This window comes from Cupressus sempervirens, chromosome 4 (genome assembly GCF_028749045.1).
Source record: "Cupressus sempervirens isolate cs-2001-9-10 chromosome 4, ASM2874904v1, whole genome shotgun sequence".
In the NCBI taxonomy this organism is placed as follows: Eukaryota; Viridiplantae; Streptophyta; class Pinopsida; order Cupressales; family Cupressaceae; genus Cupressus; species Cupressus sempervirens.
The window spans coordinates 69846303-69859229 of NC_143121.1; the positions used below are offsets into that span (position 1 = coordinate 69846303).

General features: G+C 36.4%; 1 protein-coding gene and 1 long non-coding RNA gene across 6 annotated transcripts in view; both read left to right on the forward strand.

The window, feature by feature from the left end:
- The window catches only part of LOC149559979 (soluble inorganic pyrophosphatase-like), an 87896-nt gene that overhangs the window by 44808 nt on the left and 30161 nt on the right, over positions 1 to 12927 (forward strand). For all 5 annotated transcript variants that reach the window (XM_089824385.1, XM_089824384.1, XM_089824383.1 and 2 more), the window contains one exon: positions 3730 to 3850. In XM_089824385.1, coding sequence (XP_089680511.1) covers positions 3730 to 3850 — 121 coding nt within the window. The remainder of the gene's footprint in view (positions 1 to 3729; positions 3851 to 12927) is intronic.
- On the forward strand, positions 9457 to 10206 carry LOC149559980 (uncharacterized). The gene is made up of 2 exons (XR_016363322.1): positions 9457 to 9505; positions 9621 to 10206. It is a non-coding gene; the product is annotated as an uncharacterized LOC149559980 (long non-coding RNA).

The window sequence follows — 12927 nt, forward strand, 5'->3', positions numbered from 1 at the left end:
ATGAGCAATATAATTAGAAACCACAACAAGATACTCATACACAATAACACCAGATATGTTAACTAGGGAAACCCTTGATTAGAGGGAAAACCCCGGTGGGGATGGTACCCACAAGATGATGTACTAATATAAATATTCCTTGTTAGAGGATGGACCTTGTTAGGAGTCTATGAATACATTCAGTACATATGAGTCCCTGTTAGGAGACTTTGAATCTTTGTTAGGAGATTCTAACCCTGTTAGGAGTTGTGGAAGATAGCTAGACCCACTGCCCAAACAGCTTCAAGGTTAAGACCAATGAACCCACTATCCAAATGATCTCTGTATTATTCCTTGTAGAATAATAGAATTGAAATGTACTTCTTTCCTCTATCTTTGTCCTGTCAACCGGACTTTTGCTCCTTCAGATCTTATAACCAGATCACATATCTCGCATCCAATAATCCATTGGATCACTTACATGCATTTCTCAAACACTTCACACTTCACACTTCATACAATGATCACGACTTCAGACCATCATTACAAACAAGGAAAACATCTTTCCTTTATACCATATCTTCAAAATAATTCCTTGAGTCGGCCTTGAGGCTTTCCCAATTAATTATAATAAGATAATTAATTAATTACAATCACAATAACACTGCCGGCTCACAGTCTATACAAAACTTCGCACGTGCGATACTAGGGTTTGCGCACTTACTGATGTCACCAGTACACTGTCCTTTGTCACTGCCTGATTGCGCATCTTCTCATGACATCTCAGATGAAATATATCGAACAACCATCAGGAACTGCTTTCCTAATGTTTTGTCTCTGTACTGCTCTCAGTAAATTAGGTACAACTTCAATACGTCTTCAACTTAGACTTTGCGCACTGAACTACATCATCAGGTCACTATGTTGAACATGTCCATGACCACGCATCACCAGACAATCAAACCATTGTCTGTACGACTAAGATATCTATTTGCTACTCAGCTAGTCTTTATAGAAACCATATTATGTTGACATCAATGACAAACACAGTCATGAATGCAACATGTCAATACTTTCCAATGCTTAGGATACTCCCCCAAAGTAGTATCATCAGCATTCATGCTAACATTCTCTTCATTGAAGGGTTACATCTATGTGATAGGCATGATGAGGTGACACATGTTTGTTTTTTCAAATATAAAAATTTGAATTTCAAGCTCAAGCAATCACAATAGGCCAAGTGTCCAATTTTCACATCGGTTGGAAAAATCTTTATAATTTTCTTATTGGCTCATGAATTGATGCCTTCATGTAATTGGTTGTAAATTTGGCAACCCTAATTAGGGTTGGTGGGAAGAAATCTTGATCCTTGATCTTGAAACAATCTTGGCCCTTCATCACAGCTGGACATTTATAAAAGGCGAAGCCCTTCTTGTTTGTAATTCATTAGCTTAGGAGATTGGAGGTAGTAAAATGCTAGAAGATTAGAGTAGGCTATCTAAGGGAGAGACTTGATGAAGTTGTTGCTATAATGCTTGTCCAAGTAATTGATAATTTATTGTTGGTTCTTCATGGTGGATTACTAATCTTTCTTTGAAGTGTTGCATGGTTTCCTCAATCTTTTACTTGGAGTAGATTTCTTTTCATGTTGAACTAGTTTAGTTGAATGAAAGTTTTTGTGGATGTTTACTTGCTTGACTTGAACAAATCTATGCCACTAACCTCTTGTTGATCTAGGAGTGCCTTGTGTGGTAAGCCGATGATTAAATGCACTTAACTTCAATTGGTGTTGAATATTTAAGTTGCATTCATTTGATGGTATTATAGAGGAGATATTGATTTGAAAAGCATATGAGTGTTCCTTGGAAGCTTGCACTTGATGGGTGGAGTTGTTGGCGAGATTACATCTACTAGAGTACAAGTCATCCATGATTCCTTGTTTTCACAGCTAGAAGTAGAAGTTAGCCAATTTAAGTATGGGTTAAAGTGGAAAGGTTTGAAGATCAACATATATTTTCATTGCATGTTGTAAGGCCAAATCTATAAGAGAAAGAGTTGATATCCATTGAATGAAGAGCGTAAGTCCCTTTGTGATAACCAACTTATAGCATCATAAATCTGAATGAAGTCCATGTTCAAGAAGGAATCTTGAAGTCATTTCATGATCTTACTTTGCAAGCTTAGCATAAGAGTTGACCTTATATCAAGAGAGGATTAAGTAGTTGATGTTTCATCTCGAAACATTGGGTATTTGATTCTGCATGTTGTATTGGGACGAAACTCACATCAACAGGTAGAACGTTGAATTCCTGAGATTTGACAGATGATGTTTGATGCCACATTTGCATTGCCAGCCAGCAAAATGTTGGCAGTTTGTAGTGCAATGTGTAATCATTAAAGCAACCTCATTTGACATCACTTTAGAGAGAATATAGGGTGCCAAAATTAGAAGAAGAAAGTGTTTTAAAATGAATGATTGCCACGTGGAGTGATAGTGGGGTGAGTGGCAATGGAAAAATGAAGTGGAAATGAGAGAAATAATGCAAGGGTGGAGTTGTACTTGTTATGCTGAGTATCTAATTTTTTTAGATATTGCCATGTTTCGCTTCCCACCATTTATCATGGAAATGAGGCTTGTTTTGATTCCAATGTGGGAAAGATAGCATCTTTTGAAAGTTAATTACCTACATTTCGAAGGTGAGATGCATTCTGGCTTAGGTGTCAGAAGCTCAGTAAACTTTTTTTGTATTGGAACTTGAGAGATAATGCTGAAACCTGCTGGCTAATCATGAAATGTCAAAGACTTGTTTGGTGCCCAATTTCCAATCCTCAAAGTGAACTTTGTCCTGTTTCACTAACCAGGATCTAGGTGTTTGATTTGTTGGATAGTAAAAGAGCATTTACTTCACCTAAGAATGTATTCCAATATTGGCATCTTTCAAATATAACTTCCTAAACTAACATCGAAATAATTATCTAATAACAATAATAAATTACAAGTCACTGAGGTGATTTTATTATCATATGCAGTTAAGCCTTAATATTCCAGCATGAATCAGTGACAAGTTTATTGATTCTGAGCGGTTGGGTCAAAACTAGACATTTCCTACCACCAAAGTGAGTACTTTATTTTGTAGTTGAGCCCAGATTCTGGCAAAAGCTGAAATTGGGTAGGCTTTGTTCAGCTTTCATCTTCAAGCATTAGCAATGTAATTTTTAGCCTAAGCTGTGCCTGGAGGCTTTCACTTAATTTTAGTTAGTTCCTTTGTAGCTATCCCTTGATTGGATGATTTATTGAGGATTACTTTTGTGCATTGTAATTCTTTTAGAAGATAAGATCTGAAAATAACTGTTAAAAGTTTAAATTGCCCCTTTTACATTAGTAATTGTAAAATAATAAATACTTCTCTCTTGTGAATCTAGACATATTCTCATTTACGATAAGTTCAAAGTTCAATTAATTTCAATAATAGAGCTCTTAAATAACTCGTCTCAAGCGTAAACATTCATCTTTGCTCCAATGCTCTAGAATCTAGATTGATGTACTGATGCTTCCAAATTTAGGTAATCTATAATTTTACTATAAGTTAATTTTAATGTAGATTTTGATTTTCAGCCTTGTTTAGTTACTGTTATTGATTATTGGATTTTTCTTTAGCCTTCATGGTCTGCGTGCTGATAATTAATTCAGATTATGCATTATTCTAGTAGGATCTCTTCTCAAATGCTTTATTTCTATCCCAATTGCAGGGGGAAAAGGATGACAAGATTATTGCCGTATGTGCTGATGATCCTGAGTTCCGTCATTATCGAGATATCAAGGAGCTTCCTCCCCACCGACTTGCTGAAATTCGCCGTTTCTTTGAAGACTGTATCCTTTATTTTTCAATGATATTATGGTTTTTTCATCAAAGCTTTTAGTTTTAGGCTTAGTGATTAGCATGTACATATTTATGTTGACCATGGTAGCATACGATACAAGTTGTGTGGATAGCCCTAACTGATAAGTGTACTGGGTTATGACACACATGGATATATATATATATATCTGACTCACAGACATGTGCTTGCATGGACGCGCAAACAAACAACAAAGCATAGAACAATAAAAAGATCCAATTCAAGAAGATAATGGGTAATGAAAATTTTGGGTGTTAGACAAGCCTTGGTGTATCATAAGAACTAGCAGCCACACGCATTAATAGCTGAAAAGGGAAAATTTACAGAGTGAAGAATCTTGTGGTTGATTGTTTATTGGGGACAGGAACTGTGGGATGGTAGGGCATGCATTTTTGGGGTGTTAGTCTTAGGGTCGTTTTTTGGGGATGGCATTTAATTGTGACAGCAGTAAACAGCAATATAATGACAGTATAAAACTATGTTATTGGGTTTGTCTAAGTAGGCCCACATATTGCTAAAATATTGTTCTAATACAGGTTTGGGTTTGAGGTGGGCTATGGTGCCCTCAATGTGCAGTTCAAAATCCTAAATGAGGGCTGCCATTTATCCGCTATACAAAATATAATTTGGGACAATTTAATTTGGTGGACCGTAATATTCTGCCCGATATATCTGCAATGTTTAGAAAAGAAGAATATTAATATTATATATAACACAAAATATACGATATTTATATAGATTATTAATCGATACATATATTTATAGATTTAAATTGTTCTGTTCAAATTTTAATCCCCACCTTTAAATTTGAAGTTTCATTGACTCTCCTTTGTTTCCCAAGTCTTTTGGCCAACTCTTTTGCAAGCCATCGAGATCTGAGTCATGTTCTAGAACAATTGTTGGGATTCAATGTCTTGATAGGAACTCTGTTTATTCTTGTTGTTCCTTAGGTTTAGTCATTAGGATGTTCCATTTGTATCATTGGCTCGAAATGCCACCTTATATGAGTTTTTAGTTGAAGAATCCTTGTGGAGTTTCATGTGAAATCCAATTCTCCAATTCAAACACAAAGATTGAAGTCTAGTAGATGGTTCCAAAACTATTGTTGGAGCTCGATAATCGAGATGCAACTTACATAAAGTAGAAAGAAGAGGAAATTTATTTGTTAAGGTGGCAGGAGTTCCTCCAATCTTACAAACAAAACATGTTAGGCGTGATGGATAGTGTTGGAATCAAACATCTGGAATGGAGCTTAACAAAGGCGAGGAAAGAAATGAAAAATAAAGCCATTTAAAAAAAGGGGAATTAATGATGTCATAGGTGTTAATTTTATAGTTTACTCCGATAAAATGTCATTGAAAACATATATACATATATAAATGTACCTTATCATATGTATTTGTATATATATAAATACTATAAAATTGATAATTCAAATCTCATTTATTGCACAGTAATAATAATACGTAATTATCGACTGATTATATTTTAACTTGACTGACTATGTAGTTGATGCCTTAAGGCACAAATAGAATTGTTTTGAAGAGTGGTGACGTGAAATTCATGCACCCAATGGGACATGACTCCACGGTGGAGTCACTCCCATTGGGGATGTGTAATGTCCTTGTTTTTGGCAAGTCCATGCAGTTGATGGAGTTAGCTCATCATAGTGACCCTCGTGAGCTGATAGGGTGTTTTGGGGGTCTTAGTTGTGAACTTACTATTTTTAGTAAGTCTATTATTGGCAGTTGCTATTTTTGGTAGTGCAGTGGGTGGCTTGACAGTTGGTTGTCACCTGCAGTAAATCAAGTTAATAATTGCATGAGCTCTTATTTATTCAATAATAATTACATTGCATTATTATAATGATATTTATATTATTATAATAATGACATTAAGAGATATTTCTAAAAAGTATGTGGAAAAGTTTTGAAGTGTTGAGTTCTTTTGGAAAACTTCAACAATTTTTGAAGCGGAGTTTTTTTGGAAACTTTGGCCAACAAAAGATTATAAATGAGAGCTCATTTCATTGGGAAAAACATGTTTGAAAATATATTTGCTTTTTATGCCTTTTTGGTTTTTTCCCAAGTTCTGAATTATGAGCCCTTGCTGAAGTATAAGGGTTTCTGAGTTTTTAAAGATTGTCTGAAGTCACTGCTGATGTATAGTGATTTCATTGGTTAAATCTCCTATCTGTGTGGGAGATTGGATTTATAATTCTGAGAATTGTTTGTGAATTGCCGCAAATCGTCGCTGAGGTATAACAATCTACATTTCTCCTACTGTTCATATTGTATCTTGGAGATTGGCATGAAGTTATTGTTGGAATTTGTGTAGAGAATCGAATTTGACATTAGAAGACTGCCAAATTGCATTTGGAGGCAATGTTTTACATAGCAATTATTTCCGGCAGATTTCTGAACCAAATTTATCAACCAAGGAGCTGGACGGCATTAACATAGGATCTGCAATTTACTACCAGCTGCGTGGATGCTCCATTCCAGCCACATGAGCAAATTGAGTGCTTGTGATCAATTTGCTGAAGCAATTCGGGGTGTGCGTTAGGATTGAATGGGCCAGCTCTGCATATGAATCATCTGCGATTTTCCTTGGAGGGTTGTACGACACACTAGGCAATATTGTGAGTCTCACCTGACTGCCTACAACACAATTGGGGAATCAGATTTGGCAAGGGACTCCCTGACTGGTCACACCAGGTTTCTTTTTATTGAGGACAATTAAATTTATATTTCTTTGCAACTTAGTTGGAATAAATCAATCATAAAGGATTCTGGAAATTAATGTAATCGGTTGTGTTCAAAGCAAGTATATCATTAAGTTACAGTCTGATTTCTTATATTGGCATTTTAAATTTCTTAAAGTTGCTGATATGTAAGGCTAGAATCAATTTAAAGTTGAGTGGTTGTGCAACTTCTATTATGGTGACTAAGATTTATAACATCATTTATAGAGTGTTAAGAGTTTGTTTGCCAACTGTTTGACAAATTTCAAACTTCTAATTAGCTAAGGTAGTTGATGTGTCAAGGCTTAATTGTTGAAGTATAATCTACTAGGGCTTTTTACAGTGGTATCAGAGCAATTTCTTGCCAGCTTGCAAGATTTGGGCTTTGAATCAGTTGTTAGTGTTTAATATTTGATCCATTATTTTTTATCATGGCTGATGATAGGAGATTTGTGCCCGGTATGCACTATACTCGAAGGGGATGTAATTCTCCTCCTAGAGAAGGAGAGCTTGAGATTCAATTTGGTTCGGTTGGTAGTTTGGGTGGTTTTGGTGGCATTGGACTATGACTCACAGATGTTGAGGTTGATAGAGATGCCCTGTAGGCATTAGGAATATTGCAACTGGGCAACAACAAATGACAAGTGTACAACAACAATTGTCTAATACTCTGCAATAGATAGCACTTCCTCAAAGACGGAGTAGGGAGAGAGCTCGAGATGTTTTTGTTGATTCTCATAGATCTCGAGTCGAGGATAGAACCCTAGATGGTGTTAGGTACAGAGATGCAGATTAGGTTCGAGTTGAGGATCATGGTGGATTAGCTGATAGAGCTGACATACATTGTAGCAGTCATGATAGCCTATAGAGGCCTATATTTTTGAGACTTGAGGTCGATGTGGTCAGTATTGAGTCTGAGGCCACTCCTTTTGCTGATGACGTGTTGGCACACATTACGGAGTGGGATGCTTTACCACGGGCTATTAAAGATCATTTGAATTTTGATAGGTTCTTGACTTAGAAACGAGAGCATTTGAGAGCGAGGTTAGCACCTGAGAGACAATGACTTCGATAGATTGAGTTACAACAAGTTGCCAGTAAGATGATGTTGGAGCACTTTGATGGTATTGGGAGAGTTACAGCTCGAGCTTGGATTCATAAGCTTGACACATATTTGGCTTTGCGTCCTATGTCGGAGGTGGACACTATTAGATTTGGAGTGTTGCATTTGGATGGAGCTGCCCATGACTAGTGGAACCCTGGGTTAGTTTCTTTGTGACATGATCAGATCACTTCCTATCAGGAGTTCATGGATTGCTTCATCGAGAGATTTGATAAGAAGGATCTAGAGGTGTACTTCTGTGAGTTGGTTCAGTTGAAGCAGTTTGGTGGATTGGAGAGTTACATCAGTGAGTTCCAGAGGCTTTTAGTCATGGTTTATGATATTTTGTAACACAAACGAGTAATGATATTTATGGAGGGATTAATTGAGCCACTCCGTGGATGGGTGAAGTCATTGGACCCATCTTCTCTATAGGTAGCAATACCAAAGGCATGGGACTTGGAGTCCTCTTCTTAAAGCAAGGTTGCTTCGAAATCTTCTACTCTTTCGCTTGATGATGAGGAGTCCTCACCAGCTATTTAGGACAAGGGAAAGTCAGCGGGGAGATCTGATGTCACTTTGAGAGAGGATTTGAGGAGGCGTCTACTTTGCTTTTGGTGCAAGGGGCATTTCTCTAAAGTTCATACTTGTGCGTTGAGGCCAAAGGGAGTAGTGAATCGTGGTATGTGGGTTTATATTGATGTGATTGAGGATGAGTCATCACAATAACTTGAGGATGTGGATGAAGATGATCATACTGATGATAGAGTTCATACAATGATGAGTATTTATAGTTTGGTATTTGACTCTCATGTTTAGGATTTGCATCGGATTCAAAGTTGGTCTGAGTTTAAGCTGGATTGTCTGTAGGATGATTGGGTAGGTATAATGGAGGGTGTATTGAGATCTCCTATGGATTTGTCAGTTAGTGATGTTCCAACTTTTACATCATCAACCTAGATATTCAGTGCTATGTTGTAGGTCATGTTATTGGTTCTGATGATGGTATTGGCATTCATTTGGTTTAGTGAGGATTGGAACATCACTTGCTTCTTGTGGGATCTAGGTGGAGGTTTTTGTATCATGTTGGAATGCTTGAGGACAAGCAATGTCGGGGAGAGAGGATTGTAATGTCCTTGTTTTTGGCAAGTCCATGTAGTTGATGGAGTTAGCTCATCATAGTGACCCTTGTGAGCTGATAGGGTGTTTTGGGGGTCTCAGTTGTGAACTTACTATTTTTAATAAGTCTATTATTGGCAGTTGCTATTTTTGGTAGTGCAGTGGGTTGCTTGGTAGTTGGTCGTCACCTGTAGTAAATTAGGTTAATAATTGCATGAGCTCTTATTTATTCAATAATTATTAAGTTGCATTATTATAATGATATTTATATTATTATAATAATGACATTAAGAGATATTTCTAAAAAGTATGTTGGAAAGTTTTTAAGTGTTGAGTTTTTTTGGGAAATTTTCACAATTTCTGAAGTGGAGTTTTTTGGAAACTTTGGCCAACAAAATATTATAAATGAGAGCTCATTTCATTGGGAAAAACACACTTGAAAATATATTTGCTTTCTGTGCCTTTGTGGCTTTTTCCTAAGTTCTGAATTATGAGCCCTTGCTGAAGTATAAGGGTTTCTGAGTTTCTAAAGATTGTCTAAAGTCATTGCTGATGTATAGTGATTTCATTAGTTAAATATCCTATCCGTGTTTTCCTATGACTGGGAGATTAGATTTATAATTCTGAGAATTGTTTGTGAATTGCTGCAAATTGTTGCTAAGGTATAACGATCTGCATTTCTCCTGCTATTCATACTGTGTCTTGGAGATTGGTGTGAGGTTATTGCCTGAATTCGTGTAGAGAATTGAATCACTCTTTCATGTTGGTGACTGCCAGCTGGGAAATGAATTTGACATTAGAAGACTGCCAAATTGCATTTGGAGGCAGTGTGTTACAAAGCAATTGTTTCTGGCAGAGTTCTGAACCGAATTTATCAACCAAGGAGCTGGAAGACATTAACATAGGAGCTGCAATTTACCACCAGCTGCGTGGATGCTCCATTCCAGCTACGTGAGCAAATTAAGGGCTTGTGATCAGTTTGCTGAAGCAATTCGGGGTGTGCGTTAGGATGAATGGGTCGGCTCTGCATATGAATCATCTACGATTTTCCTTGGAGGGTTGTACGACACACTAGGCAATATTGTGAGTCTCACCTCACTGCCTGCAACACAATCAGATTTGGCATGGGACTTCCTAATTGCTCATACCAGGTTTCTTTTCATTGGGGACAATTAAATTTATATTTCTTTGTAACTTAGTTGGAATAAATGAATCATAAAGGATTCTGGAAATTAATGTTATCAGTTGTGCAATGCAAGTATGTCATTCTGTTACAGTCTGATTTCTCATGTTGGCATTTTAAATTTCTTAAAGTTGCTGATATGTAAGGCCAAAATCAATTTAAAGTTGAATGGTTTTGCAACTTCTGTTATGGTGACTAAGGTTTATAACATCATTTAGAGTGTTAACAGTTTGTCAGCCAACTGTTTGACGAAATGTCAAACTTCTTATTAGCTAAGGTAGTTGATGTGTCAAGGCTTAATTGTTGAACTATAATTGGCTAGGGGTTTTTAGAGGACATGACTCCCCATTGCCCATTATATTGTAGGTGCTACATTTTGCAATAACACAATACATAACACATATATTCTATTCAGTGTTCTTAGTGTTATTCACAGAATTTAAACCACAGAAATTACCAATTCCTGTTTAAGTTGCTCTGCACGATCAGTATTATAATTTGCAGAGATACCTTATGCAAATAAAAACAAGTGCATAGATATATATTTATTAGGAATATAAATCAAGAGAAATATATTTCTCATTGATAAATCTGATACATGTTTGAAATTTAACATGGTATCAGAGCAGGCTCAGTCTTAAGGATCTTTCTGGTGTTGAGTGGTTTGCCAATCACAATGGGAAAGCACAGATACATAATGGTAAAGTGCAGATTAATATAATAAAACAAACATGAGTCTAATTGAGTGGCTTGCGATAACATAAACAAAATTGGTGACTAATGTGTAAGCAGTCAACACAATCAGCGATAAAATTCAATGTAGTGGAAACATCACAACAATTAACATCAAATGTAAATGGCGTAATTGCATGGAGGAACACATCTGATTCTAGTTATGCCATGAAAGTTACTTTGCAGAAGCTGGGCAATTTGGTACTCAACAAGTGGTAACTCTGTAAGGAATTCCCCACATTTAATTTTTTCCAACCCAAGAGTTCACCACAACAAATTCTCTTCTATCGAGATCTCAAGGCGGTACCTATGGTATTGGCGATATTTTAATTATTGTCCAGAGTACCAATATGGTTATTGAAATTTCAATATTGAGGAGTTTGGTGACTTTTCTAACTTCGTCATGGAGTTGTTTGTTAGGTCTCATTGGTGTATCTAACTAGGGCAGGAAGAAGCCAACTTATGTGAAATAGAAATGATGGTTCACGCTATTGGCTTGTTCTGTATTTTACAAACACCAAAGTAAGAGGGTGTAATGTCCCTGATTTAGCAGGGCTCCAAAGTGTGGGTTTGTTAGCTCATTATCGTGACCCTCATGAGCTGATGTCTGGTTTTGGGAGTCTTTGTCGTGAGTTTGCTATTTTTGGGCTTACTATTTTTAGTAAGTCACTCTCTTGGTTAGTTGCTATTTTTGGATTGAGCAGTTCGGGCAGGATGGTCCTCTAGTTCTAGATATTTGGTCTTTCTCTGAGATTTCTTTATTGAAGCCTTTTATTGGTGAGCTTGTTGGCTTAATGATTATTTAATTCACATTTAATAATCATAGTACTTTATATTATAAAGTGTCATAACTTTATATTATAAAGTAACCTTTTAAGCAAAAAGTGTAAGAGTGAAGCTGGATGGCTCATTTGGTGTTATAAATACAATTTTTGATGAGGAGACATCATCTTGAATATTATATTTTATTTGCTCATTTCATTTGGCTGAGAGTTTGAAGAAAATTCTGAGTTTTTCCATCAATCGTATTGAGGTATACAATTATCAGATTCTCCTACTGTGTTCACATTGGCTAAGGAGACATACTTCTTGGAGATTAATCAATTGTTACTGTTTGGCAATTGAGGTGTGTTTGATTCAGTGGTTTGTGATAACTGAAGTGTATTTTGGAAAACGTGTGGAATTCTGAATTTGCTGATTGAATTACGGCTAGCAAGGCCAAGTATACACCTGGGAGTCACGTGAGAAAACTAGAGCATTTTAATTGACAGCCAACATCAATTGCCTCTGCTGACGTTACTGTCGGGGCCAGAATTCAGCCAATATAGCATTGGACGTGGGGAGTTTTGCTAGTGTTAGGAGTTGAGAGGTGGTTACTGTTGAACGATGGATGCCATATAGATGCGTTTAGACATTCTTAGCTGATTGGCATTTCCTGCATTCACAAACAGCAATCAAGTTCATTTTGGCATTGTAGATTTTGAATAAAAGTTTGTTTAGAGATATTTGATTTCTTTAAAAATAAAATCTTGTGTAATATTGGAGTTGTCTTTCATGATCATAGAGTTCTTTTTTGTTAACTTAGATTCTGAAATATAGTTTTAAGAAATAAAACAAAGGAAAAGAGGAATTTGTTCATTAAGTTTTGCAGAGGAAAACCAATGTTTTTTTATAAAGGGTGCCTGCCTACTCCATCTGTGCAATGCAAAAGCCATTTATGTAAGATATTAAATTACGAGGACCTATGGGAGGACCATTCTACTTGCAAAGTGATTCCAGCGATAAAATTTGTTCTGGAGCCCATATTCAAGAGAGCTGTTTCTGTCTTAGTGAGGGACAATCATGATCTAGAAAATGAAGCTAGACGTTTGCTCAAAGCTCAGACATTTGGTGAGATAAATTGGATGCCATCATACCAAATGGTGATTTTTGAAACCATTGATAGAGTTTTTGTCGATGTTGTTGGAGACGACAACATAGTCTGTGACATTCCCACATGAGTGTCTGACATTGAAACAGGTGCTTATCTAGCACACTAGGTCATTGAGGTTCTTGAAATTGCATCACACCTTAGAGTTTTAACTAAGAAAGGATATAAGTTTTAGTTTGCAAAAATGATAGAACTGAAATTAACGCTGATAGATTCTCCTGGTCTCCAAAAGTAGCAAA